This window comes from Ambystoma mexicanum, chromosome 12 (assembly GCF_040938575.1).
Source record: "Ambystoma mexicanum isolate Mex_15411 chromosome 12, UKY_AmexF1_1, whole genome shotgun sequence".
Taxonomy (NCBI): domain Eukaryota; kingdom Metazoa; phylum Chordata; class Amphibia; order Caudata; family Ambystomatidae; genus Ambystoma; species Ambystoma mexicanum.
The window spans coordinates 164,740,003-164,765,793 of record NC_090936.1 but is presented as its reverse complement, the minus strand read 5'-3'; the positions used below and the strand labels follow the sequence as shown (position 1 = coordinate 164,765,793).

General features: G+C 45.5%; 1 protein-coding gene across 1 annotated transcript in view; it reads left to right on the top strand.

The window, feature by feature from the left end:
- PTPRB (protein tyrosine phosphatase receptor type B) overlaps positions 1-25,791 on the top strand; it is a 442,488-nt gene that overhangs the window by 112,604 nt on the left and 304,093 nt on the right. The window contains exon 3 of the mRNA XM_069628245.1: positions 3,754-3,998. Within this exon, the coding sequence (XP_069484346.1) occupies positions 3,754-3,998 (245 nt within the window). The remainder of the gene's footprint in view (positions 1-3,753; positions 3,999-25,791) is intronic.

Here is a 25,791-nt window from a genome sequence, read left to right as displayed (position 1 = left end):
GCGTCTGCGCATGCGTCCCATGCAGGAATGGTTGGCGAAACAGTGGTCTCAGGCAAGTGGTCAGTGGGACGATCTAGTGGTCGTTTCGCCAACACTCGTACAGAGCCTACACTGGTGGACAAGAGAGAATATCGCAAAGGGGAAACCCTTTTACGATCCCGAAGTACAGGCAGTGGTTACTACAGATGCATGCCTGACTGGGTGGGGAGCTCACCATCTCCACCACACAGCTCAGGGTCTCTGGTCTCACTCAGTAGCCAAGAACCACATCAATCTGCTAGAGCTTCTGGCAGTATTCCGAGCGCTGCAGGCGTTCGAGCCCCATCTACTGAACTTGTCGGTGCAGATCAGGACGGACAGCACGACAGCCATGTTCTATCTGAACAAGCAAGGAGGGACTCGTTCGCCAAATCTGTCCAAGCTTGCCCAGAAAATATGGATATGGGCACTCAGACGGAACATCTTCCTGTCATCGCAACATGTTCCAGGGGAGCTCAATTCCCTAGCGGATGCTCTAAGCAGAGACCCCCTCCCAGAAGAACACGAATGGGTCCTTCACAGAGACGTAGTAAAAGATCTCTTCTCTCAGTGGGGTTTCCCCACTATAGACCTATTCGCCACAAGCGAAAACAAACAATGCCCAGGATTTGCATCCAGGTTCCCCCAAACGGACTCCCAGGGGAATGCCCTGTGGATGAACTGGTCAGGGATGTTTGCGTACGCTTTTCCACCAACTCCTCTCATCAGGAAGGTGGTGTACAAGATGAACAAGGAATCAATGACGCTCATCCTAGTTGCTCCCATGTGGGCGAGACAACCATGGTTTCCACACCTACGCAGGATGGCGGTGTGCGAGCCCATCAGACTCCCAGCCTGGTACAACCTTCTGTCCCAGCAACAAGGTCAAACACTGCATCAGGAACCCAACTCTATGAACCTAGCAGCATGGCTCCTGAAGTTATAGAGTTTGGACATCTCAAATTACCACAGAGGTGTATGGACATTCTAAAAGAGTCCAGGAAACCAAATACAAGACACTGTTACTTTGACAAGTGGAAAAGATTCGTTATCTGGTGCCAGAATAAACAAATCAACCCGGTTGATTGCACTCCTTCCAACGTTGTAACATACATGCTCCACCTGCTGGATGCAGGGTTGGTTTTTAACTCTCTGAAAGTACACCTGGCAGCCCTCTCGGCTTACACCACATCCCATAACAGGGTCTCGTGGTGGAAAGTACCAGTGGTTAAAGCCTTCATGGAAGGAGTAAAGAGACTTCACCCTCCTATTTCGAACCCACCGCCAGGATGGGACCTCAACGTGGTGCTAGCTAAGCTCATGGGGCCCCCCTTCGAACCCATGCATAAAAGTAGTCTCAAACACCTGACTTATAAAACGGCCTTCTTAGTAGCCATTACCTCCATAAGAAGGGTCAGTGAAATTCAGGCTCTGTCAGTGCAAGATCCTTTCTTTACTATCCACAAGGACAAACTGGTTTTACGCACACACCCTAGGTTCTCACCAAAATTCATATCCAAGTTCCATGTAAACCAGTCCATCGAGCTTCCGGCTTTCTTCCAAAACCCACAAAGCTCGGCTGAGGTGAAACTACACACCCTAGATGTGCGTAGGGCGGTCTTATACTATGTAAATAAAACCAGACCGCTAAGGAAAACAGATCAACTGTTTGTCTCCGTAGCTACAGGCAGAGAGGGGGATCGCGTCTCTAAGGGCGCTATCTCTAAGTGGATTATCAACTGTATACAGCTGTGTTACTCTCTTTCTAAAAAGACTCTGCCGTTTACACCAAGGGCCCACTCTACTAGAGGCATTGGGGCCACTCTGGCTTTCATTGAAAATGTTCCCCTCGACACCATTTGCAAAGCAGCTACTTGGAGCTCTATTCACACTTTTACTCAGCATTACTGCATTGACACTCATTCCAAGACAGATACACAAGTGGGACAAGCGGTTCTAAGACACCTGTTTGCTCATGACCCTTCTCACATCCCACCTCCTTATTCTGGTACTGCTCGCTAATCTATGCACAGCATGTGATCTAAGCAGATTCCACAAGCCTCAGAAGGGATACATTACTCACCGTAATCGTATTTCTGATGCTTGTATCTGCTTACATTCACATGCGACCCACCCTTCCTCCCCTCCGAGAGAAGGCGCATGGTTGCTTGTAGTCTTACCTTTCTGTCTATCTGCTTGGACTATCTGTACTCACGCTACTCCTCATGCTACCTCATGTCAGGAAAAACACAATCTGGGGATCCTAGACGCGTGAGGGATCATGGGTACAGTGGACGTCACACTAGGGATAGTATTACTGGCACGCCCTGTGTCGACGCCCTTTTTCGATTTTCGAAAAACAAACTGTAATACTCCGCAGCTTCCACTAGATGTCGGCCTATGCACAGCATGTGAATCTAAGCAGATACAAGCATCAGAAATACGATTACGGTGAGTAATGTATCCCATATACACATATATATATATATATATATATATTTTTTTTTTTCAAAAAAAGAAAAAAATGCCCTAAAACAGGGCAAGATTCGATGGATTGCACTCCCAAGAGCAGCTGAGAAACGAAATCCAGTCTCAGCAAGGAAAAGGCATGACAGCAAGTCCAGGCAGCACAAATGTTTCTTTATTGATAAAAAAAGGTGCAGCAAAAAGGAAAGCCTGGATACAAAACGACGCGTTTCGCGGTACACTGACCGCTTGTTCACGTAGGTATAAATATACATATGTGTGTGTGTGGGGGTGGGTTTGGGGTAATAAATAATATAATGGGATTGGGTAGGGGATTGCAGGGGGTTTTGGATTGACTTTCATTTCACAATCAACTGTGCAGTATGTCAATTCTCCCACGATCAGTTCTGAAAAGGCCAATTAGTATACATCCTTCAAAGAAGCTATTGATTCTGAAAGTAGTTGGTTTTGGTTGATGAGTTTTATTTAGTAGACATTTTAAATGTAATGAAAAGAAGTGTTAAACACCTGGTTGTGTACAGACATACTATACTTGTTCTGTTGACTTGTGTTGCTCAATAAATGTCGTATTCATAAAGGAAGCGCAATCACTTGAAACAGATACATCCGCAAGCAACACACAGGGCATTAGAAATTCTTCCCTCATAATTTAATATCTTCAAATATGAAAAAAGATAATTGAAAGATATTGTGCAACGCTGCTAACTCTGCCTCATAGCGTGAGCATCACATTTAGCCAAACAGAGCATTGTGTGGCAGGCGGAAGCAGCAACTTCAACCTCTTTCTCAGCCCCAATTTATAGACAGGCAGCAGAGCTATACCCAGCCCAGAAGGTGCAAGCTCCGCCCCCTCCCCCCATACACTGTGCCTCCTCCTGTCATCTTGCAAGCGAGCTTTGGAAAGCACAGTTCGATTTGTGAGGTGAGAAGATGAGGTGGTTGAGGAGGGTAGCCACGTTGTTGGTCTAAATATCTTGGTAAACGTACAGGACTACCAGAACGCAAGCTGTGTGATTGGTTGGCAAAACAGGGCTGTCTGGACTGAAACTTGAAGTCAATTTGCAGCTATGATTTTAGCTTTCCCATCCGAATGCACTGGTTTGGTGAGGTAATATTGTTAATTAACCTCTGAAAAAATTGACACGTATCGAATATGTAAACAAACTGTGAAGACCTGATTGAATTGTTTTAGCCTTCGGACGCCTGCATTAACGATGCATTTTTGTTCCTGCTCTTTACTCTTCTTAGATCTCAAAGGTGCAGGTGTGTCGTTGCCAGGTGCCAGTACCACCACTCTCATCAAGACCTCTACTTCCACTGACGCTGTTACCGATAACCCTGTTAGTCGATGGGAGAGGAGCACAGAGGTGTTCAACCAAACCCCCACAGAAGAAGGCCGCCAAAACCAAACAGACAATTACCAGCTGTATGTCACCTTTGCTGTCTCGACAGAGGAAACATCACTTCCTACAACCACGCAATATTTTGAAGAGGTATTTCTGCAATGAATGCTGCAATTATTCTGCACACTGTAACTTAATGCAAAACTCAGTTAATTTCTCTAATGCCACCCACTGATAACAGAGTGTAATGGTTATGAACACAGGGAAGCCATTATTGACCTCTTCTCAGCCAATCGGAGTGGTAGGAATGCAGTCAATAACTACTCGTATTGATAGCATTTCAGACATTCTGTCAGAAGCAGCCATGGAGATGGCAGAAACCCTTTCTCTGCATTCAAGAAGCAGCCATGCAATTTCAAGATTTTTTTCAATAAGACACTTAAACCACAATAATGACCCCCCTCCCTCACTCTAAAAGGTTTATAATAGATGATGGGCGTCACAGTTTAGCCAATTTAATTATAATGTTTACTGCACAGTGCAGGAATGTACAGTATTTATGTCTGCACTTAATAGCTCTTAACAGTTATTTTGATTGGTGCAGGATATGTTACACCCAAAATGTATACAAACATTGTTGGCCATATATTTTTCTAAATATCAGACTTATTCAATCTGAATTGAACATCTATTGACATTTCATTGTTATTCTGCAAATGCTGATGCATGTTTTGAGATCAACAAACTCTTCATCAGGGCACATCGATCCTGATTTTTGTTAAGGTTGTATCTGTCATTTCAATGTTTACTCTTCTTTGGATGTGTTTGAACGTGAGGGTTTCAAATCATCACTTTCTGCAGAGGATTTTTTTCTAAAGTTCGCTACGTCAGAGGTTACACAAGTGTATGATCATTCTTTAGTTTCGAGTTTTAGTTGACGCCATTTTTCTTAACTTCTTATTAGGATAGAAGCCTTTTTAGATCCTTGCCGGGATTGCTGTGTGTACTTATGCATTCAGATACACAAGTCCTGGCGTATGACCCTCGTAACTCTGCACACCACGGCATATGCAGATTGCAAATGACTTGAATCCCATACTGTGCCTTTATTTTACATGCCGCCTCTGATGCATCCGTGCCTATGCTGTCAAAAGACATAATGGGACTCATTACAAGTCCAGCGGAGACTGTGCTGGAAAAACCGGAAGGTAGCCGTCGGACCCGTAATGCATTACAGCCCCCGCGGTCCGGCAAGTTAGGTGCCGGTAATATGTTGATCCCCATTCCCGTGGTGAATGGGGACCACGGAAGCACCGGCACCATTAATAACGGTGCCTGTGCTTCCGTGAAAGTCTGCTGGAGGGTGCTGTTCCGCCCCCTTGGGTCAGACCTGGCGGGGGGAACGGCACCCACCAGCAGACTCATAGTTTGCCGGTCCGGAAACAACGGTGACAGTAAGCTTACCGGCACCGTTGCTTCCGGACCAGCAAACTTGTAATGAGGCCCAATTGACTTTAATGCTATGGGGACACTACAGGGTTGTAGGGGTGCCACGGAAACTACTGGCAAAGTGGTAGATCAGGAGTGGCCCAAGGAAGTTAGTGATGATAAGGAGCTAGGAAAAGCTTCTCACAATTAGGCATTGGAAATTGATGGAAACAAAGATGCAAAGTGTGAGGGGCATAATAGATGGATGGACAAATGCCAGAGAATCTGAGAACTTCTCACAGCCTCTCTCATAACTTCTCTCAATTGACCATTGTGGCGCACATTGACTGCGGAGGCCCCGGATCATCGTCTGCATTTGAACTGACGTGTGCAAATAACAACCCACACTTTTGGAAATGATACATTGGGCCATTAAGAATTGTTGGATTGTGATCTGCCCTTTCCTAAAAAGCTGCTGTTGGGAAAATGATCATCCTTCAGAGGAACTGCCTCTTGCAAGCCATTGTGGAACTCTTTCCCTTTTAGCTTTAGTAAATGTTTTGATATTGTTCTTAGCGTTCAGGTTTCCTGACTTGCTTTCTTTCACCTTGAAACATTTCCCATATCTTATGTTATGTTGTCATGGCATGTTATGTTACATTAATTAATGTATAGACTGTGTGACTTAAAAGCAAAGCCTCTTGGTGGTGATGGCCGTAGGAACAAAACATGCCTTTGCTTCGAGCCTAATGCACTCTGGGAAAACTGCCCCAATGAGCACTGTACCTCCCCACTGTCACCACTTTATGGCAGTGAGTCCCTGTACTGTGGCCAATTAATAGACAGAGCAATAAAGTTACCTGTTTACATCCTGGCACCCAAATGTAATCTAAATGAGGCACGAAAGCTAATTTCTCATTCAAAGATGAAATGTAATGTGTCCCCTTACTGAAGAAGGCCAATGTCAAAGGGGAAGTAGAAAGTTTGATTCACCCATGACTCGCATGCTGCTTATGATCACATGGGCGGATAATAGCAAAGTATGGATTCTGTCTGTGCTGAAACTCTGAGGGCCTCCCTGAGAACCAGGATAATTGTTTAAATTGTTTACATTCTTACATGGCTCCCCATTGCTAAACAGATTAGGAGGCGCTCTTTTCCATTGCTGAATAATGTAGAGAAGATGCCTCAGTCATTGACTCCCAGAGGAAGTAGTAGCTTGGTCTTCTGCTATAAGCAATAACCTCCATTTGCTGAACAAAGATACATTATATTGGAATTATCAATGGAAAATGTTGCATAATCAATTAGGGAGTGGCGAGTAATTGGTACAATCACACTGCGCGTGTGTCCTCAACTTCTTCAAGGAAAACAGAAGAATTCAATTTTAGCATCAGCCGGCACGTGGTTCAAGCTCAGCTCTTCTTCTAAGGCTTGTGATCCCTTGTATGCTGAGTCCAAACTAATTGAATCCAAATTCTGGTGCATTCACCGATCACATATCATACAAAACGCCAACATACATCTCCTTGATATTGCGGCATAGAAACTCACTGCTGAAAGCCGAAAAGGTCTTGTTCAGCAGTGAGTTTCTGTGGCGCAAACACAGGAGCTCGATGACCAGATTGCTGCACACTTCAACCAAAAAATCCTCAACATCCAGGATCATCTCGACATCAGAGGAGGTTCCCACCGACATGTCGCCAACGAAATTCCACCAACATCGTCCAGTACCGGCTCTCTATCGTCTTTGTGTCTTCCATCTGCAGAGGACCTAAATGCCACAATTGACTCATGCAACCCATCAGGATCTCCTGAGGGTCCATGTGACCCCAGCTTTTACAAACTGATCGTGAAATCTCCAGACCTGGTGCCCATCTTCCTATGCCTCCTATGCCTCCTCATTGTCTCCATCAGCACAAGATGAGTCCCAGCTCAGTTGAAATCTGCATATGTTAGAACTCTGCTTAAAAAGCCCAGAGCTCACCCATGTGACCCAGCCAGCTATCGCTCCATGTCAAACACCCCATTCATCGGGAAACTTCTGGAAAAATGTATACATCATCAACTTCGAGATTTCATCAAAATAAACAACTCCTGAATGAGACACATCATGGATTTAGACTTTCTAAGAGTGCAGAAACTGCTCTGTGCTCCATCTGCAGAACACTTAAAAACAATGTGGATGAATACTCTGAGAGTGCACTCATCCTGCCTGACATCTCAGACGCTTTTGACACCATCAGTCACAAGATCCTCCTAAAAAGATATTGATATTAAAGAAACAGCTATACACTGGATCACCTCCTTCTTCATGGATAGAACAGAAACCACTAACGTGGGCCTCTATAATTCCCAGCCTCGCCCACCCGCCTGCAGAGTACTCAGGTGACACACAGATAGTCTGCACATTTTTGAACCACCCATCACCAAATTCCCCAAACTTTAATAACTGCCTTGCACAGGTGGACGCATGGATGAAATCAAAGAGACTAAAACCCAACCCTAGCAAAGCTGAATTGATGCTCAGTATTCCTACAGGTTCCTACTCTACCCAAATCCCTTAGGCTGACAACATGGGTCCTTGCCCAAACCCGTCAACCGAAGTACGGAATCTTGGAATTACAATGGACTACATCTTCACCCTTGAGCCATCGTCAGAAGCTGTTTCTTCCAGCTGTGCATGCTACTTTGCATCTTACCTTACTTCGCAATTACTTACATGGCCATTGCCATAATTCCACTAATGCTTTCCAAACTAGATTATACAAACAGCTTCTATCTCTGATTCCCAGATTGTCTAATGAGGAATCTTCAAAGAGTTAAAACTGCAGCAGCAAGTCTACTTCTCAGAATTAAGCGATTTGAACATATCATGCCATCATTATGTACTCCCTATTGGCTACCCATAAAAAAAGGTTTATTTCAAAACCTTGTGCATTGTCCATCATTCATGCCATGGATTGGGGCCTTCCGCTTTCAGAAATAAGTTTCAACTCTAGACTACACTTCCTCCAGAACACTTAGTTCCAGCAATGCTGCACTGGTACTAGTCCCCTAATTCAATTAGAAATGGCAAGGAGGTTACTCTTTTTTTAGTTCTGGCCACAAAACTGTGGAACACCCTGCCCAAACCTCTGTGCCTGGACATGAACCACCTAACTTTCAGGAAACAGCGCAGGACTTGGCTTTTCAACCAACCACAAAAAACGGAGGAGACAACCACTATATCCCATGGCCAAAGAAACTCGGTACAACCCCAGCCTTAGGGTCGACTATAAAAAACCTGGGAGTCCTGATGGACAACAAACTTACCCTAGAGCCACAAGTAAACGCTGTACTCAAGAAATGCTTCTTTCTACTGCGAGTGGCAAAAAGGATCCTACCGTTCCTACTATTTGCCAACAAAACACTAACCATCATCGCTCTCATCATGTGCAGAGTAGATTACACCAATAGCCTATACCTGGGTATGCCTGAACGACTGCAAAAAAAACTTCAACGCATACAAAATGCGCCAGCCAGATTGCTCCTCAAACTTCCCTTAAGAGAACACATCACTCCAGCGTTAAAAACACTACATTGGCTACCAATAAAACAACTAATCAAATTCAAATCAATGTGCATCACGCACAGAGCACTCCATAATCAAGGCGCAGAATTCCTGAGAGACAAATTACACCTACATCACCCAACGAGAATGCTCAGATCAAGCAACGACATTTGCCTGGAACCAAAACCCTACAACAAGAGAAAATTTGGATGATCCTCTTTCTCGCACCTCACACCAAAAATGTGGAACGACTTACCGAAGAATATTCGCAACACAAGAAACCCCCTACTATTCAGGAAACTGCTCAAATCCTGTCTCTTCACTGCATAACTAGAAGAACGTCAACAGAGGCACACACATACTTGGCAATATGAAAAGACACGGAAGACACCGACCCCGGACTGCAACATTCTACCAACTACAAACACAACCTAAGGAAGACAAGCTATGACGTCTCAAGCTACAAAACGAGAGTTTAGCCATAACAGGATGACATTAATGACCAAATACATAGTTAGACCAAGACGGAAGGTCAAGGACGACCCATCAATAGTAGCCAGGCCAAATCACACCCAATCCCAGCAGACCACTGTCAATATAGACAGCAAGGGAACAGGGGGGCGGCCTGTCACGACTTGCTTCTTCTTGGCGCAGAGGCAGCACAAACGCAGCGCAAACACCTCCCTCCCCTTTAGGTTTTGGCACCTGGGAGTGGTTAACAAAGGCCACCTTAACCCTTTGGGGAAAGAGGGTTAGGGTCCGTCGGATGGATGGGTAGAGGGTGATTAGGAAGACCGGGAAGAGGGTGAGGTAGAAGTCGTGGATAGGAATGGGGAACACCAGGTTAACATGCTCCTCAGCTCCGGCTCCAGAATCCGGAGTTCTCCTCCTTCACACTCTTGCACTCACTTGCTTTCACACTATATGCCAGAATAGATCGGGCCTTTGTACTGGAGCCCTAAACCAGTCTTGTGTACCCTTTACATTCAGTCATGTGAACACAATCCCCACATTACATCATGAATGAAAACAACACCTGCATTGCCTCATGCAGAAAAGAGTAAGCTTTACACTTTCCCCTTATTCTGTACGTGCCCTTTACAAGTAATTATAATTGCACTTAGCTTTGGTGCTGCTGGATAAGTCTTCTGGCCCTTTCGTGTTGTTTTGGCCACTACGGCATTCACAACTTCATTAGCGCTGCAAGAAGCATACACATGTGGAATTATAGTCTAGGGTTAATCTGGTTTGACTACTCCGCTCAACAGATTCACAGTTTAGAATGCATGCAGATTACATGCTTCATCTAGGAACACAATCGCGTGTTAATGGGTGTGTCTCATGCTGGGTTATTGGATGGAGCGCCATGCGTTTACTAAGCGCTTTGTTCGCGGTTCCTGTAAGCCTTGAAGTTCAAAACGCAACTTCAAGTTACACCTTCAGTTACTAAGAACGGCTGGAGCGCGTACTATGGAGAGGCACTTATCTTTATAGTCACGCTGGGCCTGGGGTGAGTCTTGCAGGCGGCGGGCGTGCCCCGCGTAGGCTTGCCGACATGAGCTCTGGATCTGCACGTCCTTCCTCTCTGCTGGCCGGAATTGCAAGCGTGTGTTTCGGGCGTGGTCCGCGCATACGCGTTAGCGCGGGCGTGGCTCACTTCACCCCAGCAGGCCTGTGCAGCGCACGGCCTGCTGGGAATTGTAGTGCTCGGGCTGTTCTTCTTACCTGAGCCAAGAATCTATAAAAGGGATGAAGAACGCGCCTGGAGTACTGTGTGGGAAGAGTCCTGAACCTAATAAGGGCGCCTAGCACCCTTCCAGTGTCCTTACCTGCCCTAGCCCTGACACGCCAATCCACAGCACCACACCAAAGGGGGGAAACTAGGTACAACCTGCCCCAATGCAAGATCCACACAACACAACCAGGAACGCACTGTGTCATCTAACCAAACCGGTTAAATGGCCAAGAAAGGTAACCAGCTACAAAGCGTACACGCAGGAACGCTACTTAATCAGATTAAGATTGGCTAGAACCAGGACATACTACCGGCTAACCTAACTTCAAACCTTTGCATACCGAATACACCAGAAAAACCCACAACCATTTCTTGCCCAGCAAACCACACACACTTCACCACACTGCAACAGCAACAAAAAACACTTAAACCGCATCAACAGCACACAAGGTCTTGCACCGATCTGATACTTACACCAAAGCTCAGCGCACAGTGGAAACCGAGCTGAAGCTGCCAACAGCACACCACCTCTCTCACTTTCCTGCTCCCTCTTCACCCGACTAACCTAACCACCCCCCCGCCCTCTTGTTACAGATTTGCCTGAGCGCCTGGGGACCAACTCTGTTGGTGATAGTGCGCTATATAAATACTTTTAACATTAACATTAACTTTGATAGAAATTAAAAATAATAGCAACTGACTAAAAACAGTACACCAGAAACTTGGGCTAATTTATGACAAGCAATTTTCGGACCTCTTGTCACTACCATCTGTGGGAAACCAATTTAATTCAGGGACCCTCTGCTGTGTGACACTGATCCACATCTTAATCTCAGTGAAATCTACAACCAAGGACCAGAAAGCGACAACGTCCTCACTCCCCTCCTCCTAAACACCTCCATCATCCCTCAACTAACTCCTCACTACTACAATCTTGCAACCCTACACCTCCTACACTCATTTAGACGACCTCCAGGTCTACGGTACTTACCAAATTCAGACCCTATCCATCTTCTATCAACAGACATGTTGTCAATTTTTGCACTCCACAAACCCGGGGACTGCCCTTATGGCTAACCTGCCCGGTCGGTACCAACTACAAAAAACACAGGTAAAAGGTACTTCCGACCTGCATCCATTAGCACCAAACATTTCCCCACCTGCCTTCTTGCTATCCAACTAGCACACCTTGCCTTCCTTTCTTACAGAGCCAATGAGCAGCAAGGCTATTATTGACAGAAGGGCGCTATATAAGACCCCTTTACATTATACAAAGAGCCCACTCCAGCAAATCCCCTAAATCTTAACTACTAAAGCTTCATAAACTGGCTGTGTGCTGCCACATAGACCAGCTTTTTCAAACATCATTCCCTGCTTTTAGATAGCAGCATGCCCTTTATAATGACCATCTTCTGGGGCCCACATTTCCTGCAGGAGAATTGTTTTGATTGTTTACATGAATATGCTCCCATCAAGGTCTCTGCTATTTTTGATTTAGGAAACATTGTATACAAAGGTTTGTCTTTTGCTTTTCAAATGTGCTGAGTATTCAGATGTGCATGTTTCTGTTCAGTGCAGGACCATGCATATTTGGAATTGCTGGAAGTATTTATATGTGGTGTTGCTGTTGAACATTGTGTTCAAAGGGACACTGGTGGCATGATTAGCATTTCACACAACTAAGAGATGCCAAGTCCCATAAGCAACTCTTTTACTGGCTCATCACTTTTGCTTCAAGTGCCACTGAAAGCGCCACAACTACTAAATACATATTTTATTTGCAATCAAACTAGATACATTTTGTTTAAGCAAAAATAAAGAAAGCATGTATCTTTTCTTTCAATGTGCATCTTGTTTGACATATAGTGGTGACGGTCATGTAGCTATTCACTCTGTCGGGTGAAGGCTTGTTTTTTTGTGAGTAGGTATGCATGCAGAGTGGAACGTTAAGGAGATTTTAACTGGCTTGTCTGGTGTTTATTTGAGTGATGGGCTTTAGTTTGGTGAAGGTAGGATGGGGTGTTGTGTTTCATATCATTGTATATGATGAATAGTCCTTTAAAAGCAAATTCTCTGGAGTGTGTGGATCCAGTGGAGCGGAGATTATGCTGGGGTGATGTCTGAGTGTTTGGGTAAGTGTGGAATTAGTCTTGCTGCTGCTTTCTGTATGGTTGTTAGGGGGCATTGGTGTTTGGGAGTCCAGTGAGGATAGCATTTCCATAGACCAGCTTGGAGAGAACTAGTGCTTGAACTGTGGTATAGAAGTAATCAAGAGTAAAGGTGTTTCTTATCTTGCGTAGGACGTTAAGCTCTAGGTTGCATGCTTTGGTGATGGCAGCTATGTGGTTTGTGAAGGATCGGCTAGGATTTATGGTCAAGCCTAAACACTTGACTCCTTTGGAGAGGAATACGTGTGAACTGTCAGATGTGAGTACTTGATTCACAAGGTGATGTCAGATTTGTGTCTGGGGGCAAATTATGAGTTTTACCATTTTGGGTGGACTTCATTTTAGGAAGTGGGTGGTCAACCATCTGGTGATGGTGGAGAAATAGTTTCTGAGGGTGTGGAGATCTGAGGGAAAAAAGGTTTGGAAATATATTTGAGTGCCATTTTGGTATTGGTGAAAGTGAACATTGTGGCTGCTAAGAGCTTGGCATAGGGATTCAACATATGTTTGTTGAACGGGGGGAGATAGTGAAGATTGTTGTGGTACCCTGTACTTGAACCGGGTGGGATTTGATCCACAAGGGGCATGCAGGTAAGTGTGCTTTGTCAGTGAGGAAGGAGGTAAACCAGGTGAGAACGGTGCCTGACAGATTCATCCTCTGGGATAGGATGTTTAGGAAGATGCTGTAGTTAATTCATTCATTCATTATTTTATAGCACGCTTAATACCAGAGACTAGTCTCAAAGCGCAGGACTGAGATTTGAATCTGTGTTGCTCTAGGTTGTCTTGCTTCTAAGATAAAAGTGTTGCTGCTGAGCTATACTCCTGGCCCAGTGGTGTCAATGATGTTGAAAGCTGCAGAGAGCTTGAGGAGGACCAGATAGTCTCCATGTTCTTTGTCAGTGATGTTGTGCAGACTGATCAGGATGTGAAGGGTTACAGTCTTGTTGCTATGTGACAGGGCCACTTACACAGTCCTTTCAGGGGGGAGGGGGTGGTCCTAACCCTCTAGGCTGCTGGAGAGAGTGTGGACATGACCCCTCCCAGTCCATCCTTACCTTCAGCAGTGATGGCACTGCCGCAGTGGTACCAGCGCCAGTGCCACACCAGAGGCAGGACTCCAGAAGCGTCAGCCTGGGAGGGCCACCGAACAATAAGAAAGACACGCAGGGAACGTAAAGTGAGATAGCCAGGCCATGCAGGCAGCAGGTTGCCCGTCACGGCAGCTATTGAGGGCCACCAGTGAAGGAGTGGGTGGCATCCAGTTTAACGAGGACACCGCCGGGAAGCCGGGAGTAGTTGCAGTGGCTTGCTGAAGAGCGCAGCTCTAGCACAGAGCATATATGGGAGCCTGTGCATAAAGGAGAGCCACCATTAAACCATTAGGGATTTTTGTTTTATAACAAAAAGGATCTTACAAGCAGGCCCCCGATAACCAAGGGCCCACTAAACCAATAGGCTGGCAAGACGGTGTGCAAAATAGGGAACAACAGTTCCCTATCGATCCTGACGGAAACACTGCAAAACTGCATGGAAAAAGGGGTGGGGCTGACAATCCCTTGTGAAGCCTCCCATCTCCCACCCCTAGAGACAGGTACGCCATTGGTAGGGTGAGTTGCCCAAACTGGGAGGGAGGATATTTAAAGGTAAGCTTGGGGATAGTTAGGGGTGGATTGTAGTTGGGTGAGGACAGTAAGTGGAGGAGGACATCCGAGAGATCAAAGTAACAAGTGTGGAGATTATTGAAGAAACAGAGTCTGTAGAGTGTTTGTGCTTGGGTGTGTGGAGGTAGTATGGGTAGTAGTAGTGAAGTGGTAGTAGTTGTAACTAGGGGTAGTGGTAGTAGTCAGTAGTATGGGTAGTGACTGTAGTGAGTGTGGCAGAGAGAGAGGTCAGGGAATCAGTGGTCCTGTCCATCAAGGCTTATCGTCAGCTGCCTTGATGTGTTACGACCATGGGTAACCAAACTTGTCAACCAGTCTTTTCTTGAAGAGTGTGTCCCCTGTGATCTTAAAGAAGCCTGGATCACTCTCCTGCTTAAAAAAGATAATCTGGATCCCCTTCAGCCAAAACATTATCGCCCAATTACCAACGTCCCGTTTGTCCTTAAGATTATCGACAGAGTTGCATTTTTGCAACTTCAGAAATGTATTGAGGCAAACGGCATATTGGGCGCCCGTCAGTACGGTTTCCGAGCTGGACATGGCACAGAGACTGCCACGCTCTATCTCAAGTCCACCCTTTCCACCATCATCAATCAAAGCCACCCAGCCCTTCTGATGTTGCTCGATCTCTCTGCCACCTTCGACCTGGTCGACCATGAATTGCTGGCCACCAGGTTGCAATCTTTAGTAGGCTGCTTGAGTACTGCCACCCAGTGGCTGACATCCTTCCTAGGTCCTTGCACTGCCAGGGTCGCAATTGATGATGTCCGCTCTTCCCCCGCATCACTCACCCGCGGAGTTCCTCAGGGCGCTGTGTTGTCACCCAAGCTGTTTAATATTTACATTCTTCCACTTCTGGCAATGCTCGACGGCCTGGGTGTCCTGCATACTAACTATGCAGACGACACTCCGGTCATCCTAAACCTCTCAGGCATCTACTCCAAGGACTCACAGGCCATCAATTCCATCTATCACACCATCCATTCCTGGATGGTGGCAAATTCAATGCCCCTCAATGCTGATACAACTGAGATTCTTATTGCTGCATCTAGCCACAGGCTGAAGATCCTGGCCCAAGAGTACACCAATTTCTCCATTGTTAATACCATCATTTCTGTCGCCATGAGTGTCAAAACGCTGGGCTTTTCCCTCAACGCTGAACTAACCATGAGGCAGCATGTTGCTGAAACACGTGCATCCTGTCAGTTCATTAATAAACTCCTGAACTACATTTGCCCCTTTCTCTCCCAGAAAAATATGTCTCTCCTGGCCTCCTCTCTTTTCAACTCTTGGATTGACTACTGCAACGCTCTGCTGGCAGGCACGGCCCAATACATTTTTTTAGCTCTCCAGGTGACCCAGAACGGGCCGGTAAGAGGAGTTTTAGGCATCCCCCGACAGAACCCTGTCTCTGAGGCAAAAAGAAAGCTGCACTGGTGGCCCGTGAGGCAGCGTGTGTCGCACAAGATCCTGACTCTCATCCACAAGTGAATGACCATCAATGCACCTGTTTACCTTACAGCACACCTGACCCAATACCTGCCCTCCTGCTCCCTCAAATCACAAGATCACGTCAAACTTGTTCAACCCAGATTCCAACTGACCAAGTACGGGGTGACAAGCTTTGACGTCCTGGCCCATGTCACTTGGAACACCATCCCGCTTGAACTTAAAAAAATCACGTTCATCATCGAGTTCAAAAAGAAATTGAAAACCTTCCTTTTCAATGCTCCTTGAATCTGACATTTCTTCCTCTTTCTGACACTCACTCTCTGTTGTCTTTGTCTTGTTTGTTTTGTGTGCGCCCTGAGGCCTTTGGACGAGCCAGGGTGTTACAAAAATAAAAATAAATTTAAAAAATAAATAAATAAAATAGAAGTAGTTATAAGAACGAAGAGGTGGTAGTAGTAGCGGACAGAGAGTAGTAACAAGGGGATGGAGTAATAGAAAGGAGGAAGAAAGGTAACATCAGAGGGAGTCATAGTACGTTGTTCGGAGGAAGTGGTAGCAGGGAGAGGAGGAGTTGCGAGGAGAGGTAGTAAGGAGCAGTGTAAGATCAGAGTGATAGAAGTGTGGTGGGGAGGAGAACATCTCGGGACCCAGAGTAGAAGAGGCCCACGTGAGATTGTGTGTGCGTGCGCCGCAGTCGAGACCATTGCGGAAGACGGCACCATCCCTAATACTCCCCCTACAACACTTAGCAGGGTTACGTCAGGGGGAGTTAGAAAGATCCCTAGGGAGTTAGGCAGCCATCACTTAGGGAGACTGCTGCAGCTTTAGTGAGACGATCAAACAGGTAGGTGTCAACGAGCCATAATACTATCCTGAGTACGGATTCCTGGGCTAGGGAGGAGGAAAAGGCCGGGGAAGTCGAGAGAGAGAGAGAGGGACAGAGAGGGACGCTCTAATGCCACATTTCCCAAGGCAGCTGGTTGCCCTGAGACCCATGGCGAGATCGATCCAACCCACAGTTGCTGTAAAATCCCAAATTAACACCCTCAAAACGAATTTAAGACGTTCAAGTGATTTATGAAGGGGATGCCCCATCACTTATGGCTGGGGTGGAAACCTAATTGGAAGGAGTTGAGTAGGTTATTTGTGGTGATGTTCTGTTGAATTTGGCTTGCAATAAAGTGTTCCATGTTTTTGGTGAGGTATGGCAGGATTGTGATGGGATAGCAGTGTTCGGGGAGTGTGAGATTGAGGGATGATTTCTTCAGGAGGGGAGTGATTTCTCGTATTTTTAATGTGGGGGTTGTGCTGTGTGAGTGGCAGGAATTGGAAATGGTGTCACAGTGTTTAGCCAGAGTGGTGATGCAGTTTGAAGCAGCCTAAAATGGGCATGCATCACCCAAGAAGTCTGCTGGTTTTGTTTTGGTCGAAGAGGATGTTGTGGTCAATGCAGTTGAATGTGTTCCATGTGTTTTGAGGTTTTGGAGTGGGTATGTGGGGTGGTAGGCTTGTCTAATGTACATTTTGGAGTAAAGGCAGCTCATGATGGAGTTGCATACTGCAGTGGATGAGGAAATGCTAGGGGTTGCTGATGGGCTCGCGTGACAGAGTGATCTTGAAAAGATTCTCTGTGTGACTGTGGGTGGAATACAGCTCTTGATGGCAGTGGCTGGCTTTGGCGCTATGTATGGCCATCTTGTATTTGGATCGGTAGTCTTTCAGGGATTTCCTGGAGGACGGGCAAGGGGTATTTTGCAGTTTCTGTGTAAGTGTGTGGCTTCCTATTTGATGGTGAGGAGGGAGTCACTGAACAGTGGTTTGTGGTGGTGGTTCTTGGGTTCATGTTTTTAGGGTAGCTAATTGTTCAGTGCTTGGGTGATGATGGTGTTGTTATAGTTGAGGAGCAAGGTGGGGTTGGTGCGAGTGGAAGGGGATTATATGGGGGGTGCGAGAGCTTGGTTTAAGAAGCATTTGATTTGCTTGGCTATGAGGCGCAGGGGGTGTATGGCAGGTGAGGGGTGATGATATGTGGAAGAGTGAGCACAAAGGGAATGGCAAGGTGGTCTGACGACAGTACCCAGATTTGATTTTGCACATACATTTAATGTTTGCATGTAATCAGAAGGTCGAGGATGTTGCCAGAAATGTGTATGGGGTTGTTGATGTGTTGGGTGAGGCTGTAGGGGGGTAGTGGTGTGGGGATATTGTTTAGAATGGGGTTGTTGTCTGGGTGGGAAATGCCTCCTTTTAAATCACCAAGGTAGACATTAGTGCAGGGTGAGCTTTGGTTGTTTGTAGTGAATTTGGACCATTTGCTGTGGGATTTGGTATTGTTTGTTGGGGTGCTGTAAATGAGGTGGATTCATGTGGGGTGTGATTGTGATGGGGAGATGAAAAAGAGTGCTTCAGAAGTTGTGTGTTGTGGGTTGATTGGGTTGCTGAGTGTGAGTCTTTATATATGATGGCAATGCCAATGCCTGTTATGTGTGGACGGTCTCTGTGGTGAGTGAGGTAGGTAGTGTGAGGAAAGCATGTCGGGAATGATGGTTGTGTGGTGGGATTTTAGCCATTTCCCTGGAAGGAAGAGCACTTCAGGGTTGTGTGTGGTGATGAGGGTGTGGATATTATGATTGTGTTATAGTGTAGGGTGGTAGTTGAGGAAGAAGAATGTGCATTTGAACAGTCATCTCAGTGGAGGTGTGTGTTGGAGTGTGATCAGTATATTGTTTGGATTGTGTAATGTGTGTGTATGGCATGTGCGTGGCCCCCAATGGCAACCTAAGCAAGTAGCTTAAATTTCCAAGTTGACCCGGAAATCGTTCCAGAGGAAGCACTTGAACATCGGGAATAACATGCCAGTCCTCTTTTCAGTTTCTTTGGAGAAGGATCACAGGATGGATGCAAGGAGCTACAAGAAGAGAGGCAGAGGGAGCATCCATCAAGATGCTAAGGCAAGATGGTCGCTGGCAGGAGGGCTTAGATTTAAATCCTATATAGGGAATCATCAAACCCTGTTTTTTCCAGTTGGCTCTCGTTGAGGCTGAAACATGTCGAGAATTGCTTGGGGTCTTGTTAAGAAGGGAAGTGCTAAGCAGCTCATGCTAAACTGCAACTTTGGGATGGGACCAAACCTGAAATTCATTTTGCCTATCTTCTGATGTAATGGAATTACAACCTGTTTGTATGGTTTTGCAAAGCAAATCTTGCGTTTTCGCTTTGTAATTTTGTCTTTATTTGAAAATGTTTATTTTAGTGGAAATTAGGTTTTTGTGGCTGCATCAATTTTTGTGCCGAATACAATAATCTGCCCCTCAAATCACGAATGCTTATTAGGAAAATCCACAGGGAAATATTTGATTCTGATGTAGGTTACTTACCCATGGGTTCATAGTTTACATTTTTTTAAATGTTTTAATTTGATTGTATTATATTTTTTATAGGGTACCATTTAAAGGGCCAAGAATGGACATACAATGTATCCCCTTCCAATGCAATCACTTTGAGAAGATTTCTCGACATTAAACTTTAATATTTTGGCTTTTACTAGTGGATTGTAATCATCATGTATCATTTTTTCAAATGACTGACGCTGCAATTTTTTTAAAATGTAAGGCTATGAAGTATTGTGTTATGTCATGGGATGTTACAGCGTTATGAAATGTGTTCAAAGTTCTCTGATTCTTACGACGAGTGTGACTATTCTGTAAATGGGCAGAACTTACTGGAGTGAGCAAGTCTGTGTTTTCAATTCTATTCTGTCGTATTCCCTGCATAAAGACACAAGAGTGAGACCTCTGCTAATCCTGGTCTTCTTTTCATCTGGATGAATTGCATAAAAATGGAGCTTTTGAGGCCTATGCTGATGTGTTTGGGAGCTATCCTGAGACGTGAGAGCCTGTTACCCTTCCGGTCTCAGTGCTGAACTCCAGCAGTCCTTCATCAAGTTGTGTTCAAATCTTCGTATTGACCCCCTTATTTTGCCCACCCATGTAAATGGCTTCTTACTTCAGTGTCAGGCATGCTCATCCAGCCCTGGCAGGCTGCTTGCTGCAATTTTAGAATAACAACTGGGTACCTGTTTATTTACACGGTGGTCCACTCAATACAGTAAGTATGTCATTGTCAGGCAAGTGTTTTCTCTGTATTATGTTCTTCAGAAATGTATTGAAATTCAGAATCAATTACTATGATCAGTAGTGTGAAAACCTAGACAGAAACTCAAACGGTAGCTGTGACGAATCAATTTCCAGCTATACCTGAGCCAGGTCTTTAAGTGGCCTGAAAAATCGAGCCGGGGCTCTTAGGGGGTGTGACAAATCAATGTGCAAGGCACCAGTGGTCCAGGGATGAATATTGGTTTCTAAACCATCAATCAGCCCCACACCTCAAGAACACCAGAAGGGATCTGAACAGATTGGAAACACAAGTCAATTATAAACCTCCTTCTCCAATTTTGGTAACGCGGACGGAACATCGGGCTTATCTCTGAAAGGTCATGGATCCTTGGTTAGTTGCAACGCACTGAAAATACAATTTCTACCCAATGATAAAAGGGACTGTCCAGTAAAGGTTGTATAAACATATCTACTTTAAATATTATCACAACAGACAGTTCTCACACACTACAAAATGCAACCCACCCTGTAAAGGAATGCAGAGGACAATTTCAAAGAAATAAAACCTATGCACTCTGGATACTGACAGGAGGGTAATTGGTATAGTAATTCATTGCAATAGTTCACGGATGCTTGGTTTCAACACAAAGGGAGCAATGGGTTGTAAAATATCACTACGAGCCTTCAGAAAAGGACTAGTGGGACAGAACCACAATGTTCCTTGTGCTATAGGAGTTCTTGGTGCTTGACAGCGTCAAGTCAGTTTCGGGGTGCTTTGCGGCTTCTCAGACAAAGTTCTTCACAGGAGATATCTGCTGTATCAGCCAGGTAGGCAGTTTGGCGAGCAAAGCTGCACAGACATCTGTAAGCTGGCATACACGACAGCTCGGGGTCAGGAATTGCTGTCTCAGTGCTGGATGGTGGTTCTGAAGCATTGGCCGAGCTGTCACAAATGGCTTTAGCAACTGAGGCATAACAACAGTCAGCGGTGGAGTCGGTTGCAGCTTGAGCTGTTCGTCTGGATCAAAAATTTCCTTTAAGGCAGATGCTTGTCGATACACTCCTCCTAGTTTCTTCACTGGGTCTGTGTCATCCTTTAAGGTGGATGGCCCTAAGCTGAGGAGAGTGTTGCAGGCAGCTAAGTCCCACCCATCCTTCTGTCTGTTGAGGATCAAAGGGTCTTTCTAGTTAATGGAGCTCGCTGTGGTTCCTGATTAAAGCATCAGGTCTCCCTTGAAGCTGCTGCGAGAACAGACTTCTGTCTCCATCAATCCATATACCCGCTCCTTCTGAATGGGGTGCCCCTCCGGGCATGACTACTGTAAACACTCAGTCCCAGACATTAAATATCACTGTCCATTGATACTAAGGGCCAGAGCTGGCTTAAGGTTGGCACAGTGCCTATCAAAAGTAGTTGGGGTTTTCTGTCTCCTTTGTTAACCTCTGCAGCCCGGCCCCATATGGGCCTTATTGAAGTATAGTCTATTAGTATGTTAATAAGATTAGTTGCTGCCAGCATCTGCAGTGCTACACAAAAGGACAGGACAGATCCATGGAGCCTTTGATAGTTAATTAGGCTGGCCATGGCAGAGATGACATGGGGTAATCCTGGCTGTCATATCCCAACTAAGGTTTATAGTGATAATATCAATTCAAAAATGTCGAAAGTCATAATTTAGAAAAAATAATGTAAAAAAAAATAAAATCGAATTTCTTTTTCACTACGTTTTTTATTCGAAAAGGGGGGTTCCCCCGCAAACCCTCCATTTTAGATTTTTTTTTTTGTTTTTACCTTTTTTTTTATTCGCGAATACCCCAAAAAAATATATAAATAAAAAAATAAAGAATTCGATATTTGTTTTCGACATTATTTTTTAGAAATTATTGTCTTTCGACATTTTTTTTTCAATATTATGACTGAACACCCCCAACTAAATATGACAGGGGGACTTCGCTTGTAGGCTGTTTCCACCCAGAGTAAGCAGATCTATGTCATGCAGTGAGCATAGAAAAATGTGTGCGGATTAGCCCCACACCTTTTCCGGAGGTTGATCTACCATAATTCAATTTCTTTTAAAATTTCAGAAAATCCAAGCAAGCGCACACCGACCATGCGGATGGTCGAATTCCTCACATGCTCCCCAGCCACAACATGTGACCCACCAACCTAATGAGGGTCCGGTTCATCATCAAGTTGAAACTACCAGCAGAGGCCATATGCATTTCCATGCTGGGAGCCTGGCCTTTATAGCCCACATGACTGCGTAAGCCTATTTTTCAACAACAGCTTATTTTTTTTGTCAATCGCCTGCTAATCTAGGCAACGGGTTGTTATACCCCTTCAGAGTTCAGCTCTGATAACACTGCTCCAATCCCAAAATCATTGGCGTCTGTCTGGAAAATTAACTCCTGACCATAGTCAGGCACTTTCAGAACTGGAGCCATTCACAATCCATCCTTTAAATCCTGAAAGGAGGTTTGAGAGGTGGGGGCCCAAGTTACCTTCTCCTGAATTTTCTTGGAAGTTACATCATTCAGGAGCATGGCAATGGTCCCATACACCTTGATGAACGCCCGGTAATGCCCAGTGAGACATAGAAACGCTGTGACCTGCACTTGTGTGGTGGGGATGTCCAATCCTACAAAGTCTGCACCTTAACTTTGGGAGGTTGTTTCTTACCTCAACCGACCAGGTGGCCTAGGTACGTCATAGTGCCCTGCGCTATCTACCACTTAGTGGCCGTGATAGTCAGACCTGCATTCTGCAGCACTTGAAGCACTTGTTTCAGACGGGATAAGTGATCCTCACACAGCTAAACACAGCAATGTTGTCAAAATAGGCAACACTGAAGTTTTCCAGACCAGACAAAACCTGGTGAACCATCGGCTAAAAAGTGGCAGGGACATTCTTCAATCCGAAGGGCATCACAGTGAACTGATGATGTCCTTCTGGGGTTGAGAATGCTGACCACTCTCTCACTGCCTCTGTCTGGCCGACGTGCCAGCACCCTGCCGTGAGGTTGAAGGTAATTATGTACTTGGCAACGCCAATCTTGTCAATGAGCTCATCTGCCCGAGGAATGGGGTGAGCATCTGTCTTCATGACCAATTTGAGCCCCCTGTACTCCACACAAAAGCGGACTTCAGTCTTCCCACCACTGGTCCTTTAAGGGACCAGTACTACTGGGCTAGCCCAGGGGCTGTGGGATGGCTATATCACTCCTAGGGACAGTATCTTGGCAACGTCCTCCTTGATGGTGTCCCTGTCCTTACCGGACATCCGGCGAATCCTACTCTTCACCGGCTTACTGTCTCCAGTGTCCACATCATGGGTGCACCAATCTGCACAACCTGGAGTCTGTGAAAACAGACTTGCAAACTGTCCCAGTAACTGGTGACAGTCTGTCAGTTGCTGTTCTGACAGGCCCGTTGCAAGACTGAAACCTTCAACTCTCCCAACTTTTGCTTCAGTGTGCATGAGGGCTAGGAGGGGATCAGTCTCCTCCTCAGTCTCTCCATCAGTCTCTAACGCCATGACAAAATCATCCCAGCTTTAATGCGGTTTTAGCCGGTTGACGTGAAACACTGTGCACATCTGTTTAGGTCCTTCCACATCAATAAGGTAATTCACCTCACTGACATTTTCCAGCACACAGTGAGGCCCAGTCCACTTGTCCTGAATGGCACTGGGTTTGCAGGCTTCATAATCCACACCCACTGGCCTGGAGAATAGACTGTCACTGTTGTCTTCTGGTCATGCCAGTGCTTCATCAGCTCCTGACTGGCCTTTAGGTTTCTCATCGACTGTTCCATGCACTTTGCCATTCTAGACCGAAGGCCAAGTACATAGTCCATCACATATCACATAGGGGATGAGGAGTTGCACTCCAATTCCTTTTTAACTAGATTGAGGGGACCTCATACAGGGTGTCCAAATAGAAGCTCAAATGGACAAAACCCTTCTCCATTGTGTGGCACCTCCCTGTAGGCGATGCCTTTCAGGGTCTTGTTGAACCGCTCAACAAGCCTGTTTGTTTGTGGGTGGAATGATGTAGAAAACCAGTAGGTGACTCCACACTCTTCCCACATAGCCCTAATATACGCTGATATGAAGTTTGATCCCCTGTCAGAAACAACTTCCTTGGTGAATTCAACATGGGAGAATATCCCAGCCAGAGCCTTCACATCCACAGAGGCTTTGATGCTCCTCAGAGGGACAGCCTCAGGGTACCTAGTGGCGTAGTCTACCACCACCAAGATGTATCTGTTTCCTGAGCTGGTTCGATGATCCAGAGGACCCACAATATCCATGCCTATTCTCTTGAAAGGCCGTCCAACCACAGATAGTGGAATTAAGGGAGCCTTTGTGGCACCACCTGACTTGCCAGAAGGTTGACAAGTCGGGCAGAACCGGACACATTTCTTAACCTTTACACCAAACTGCAGCCAGTAAAAGTGTGCTAACATCCGGTCCAATGTCTTAGTCACTCCCAAGTGACTTGCTAAAGAGATTTGGTTAGCCAAATCTAAAAGAAACTTTCTGTGACACTGGGGAATCACCAACCTTCTGGTGCCCTCACCCTTAGAGTTGTTCGGCTCACTGTACAGGAGTCCATCCTACCAGTACACTTTGAACAGGCCAGGAACCTTACTGTCAGCCTGCTCCTCCACCTGCTTCTGCAGACCCACCAGAGTGGGACTCTATTTCCGGGCTTTAAGGAAGTCAGTCTGATCCAGGCCCCCAGCTGATACAAACTCATCCAGCTTGGGCAGAACCTTCATATCTATTTTGGGGTGCCATTAACCTTATTGCTTGGAGCTCTTCTTTTATTGTGTTGAAGCCATTCATTGTAGATTTTATTGCCTGCATCAGCTCCCATCTAGTTATCTGCAACCATGTCACGTTTGTGTATGTCTAGACAGCTGGAACTACTGAGGCGAAAAATATCTGTGTGCTGCTGAATAACTGATCTTCGGATGGCACATCATCTAGTGATGCTCCTTTGACTCTGATGAGAAATAGTTGTCTCTTTTCACCCTACTCACTCCTACTGATCTTTTCTTTCTTTCCTTTCTATTGATCTCTTCTTTCTCTTGTTAGTATCCATTTTGGGAAAGTCGTCTATCTTCACGTCCTTCAGTGGTACTACAAGTGCTGACACAGTGATGTGAACCAATGAGCAAACTCCTCCACAGTTGGTTGCAGCTTCTCGTGTGCCTTGAACCCACACACCCAATAGTGGTCCATTAATACTGCTGTGCCGACCTTTATCGCTGAATATTTCTCTTTGTACCTACACTCTGTGTTATCTCCAACCTTTACAGTACCTTCATTCTGGTAACATAAGGCTGGTTTCTTCAGTGGTATTATGGGCATTAGTCCAGCTTCATTGTCCACCCAGGTAAGCCATTTAGTGCTTGCATTCCCATTCTTTCAGTCGCTTGTCATTTTCTCCATGGACTGTGTTCACTGGTGCTTGTACTGGGGTGTGTGCTCTGCTTCCTACTACTCCATCTTTCCATCCTTCTGCTGTGTATACTTGGCCAAACACAAGCATCTGTGGTCTTTCCCAGCATCCTGGTTCTCCTCCTATTTCTTTCACTCCCCTCTTTGGGCAAGGTAGTTTCTTCAGTATTATTGTTTTTGTCTCCTCTTTCTGTGGGCCATCAGTTAATGCATTATATAGCTTGGTCTAACTGCCACTAATTGTTCATAATGTTGAGAGTCTGGTATCAGGTAATAAAGTTGCCATGAAAATAGTTGTCAAGTTGGCGACCTTGAAAAATAAAATGCATCAATGATGCACTCTCCAGGCTATCAAACACTT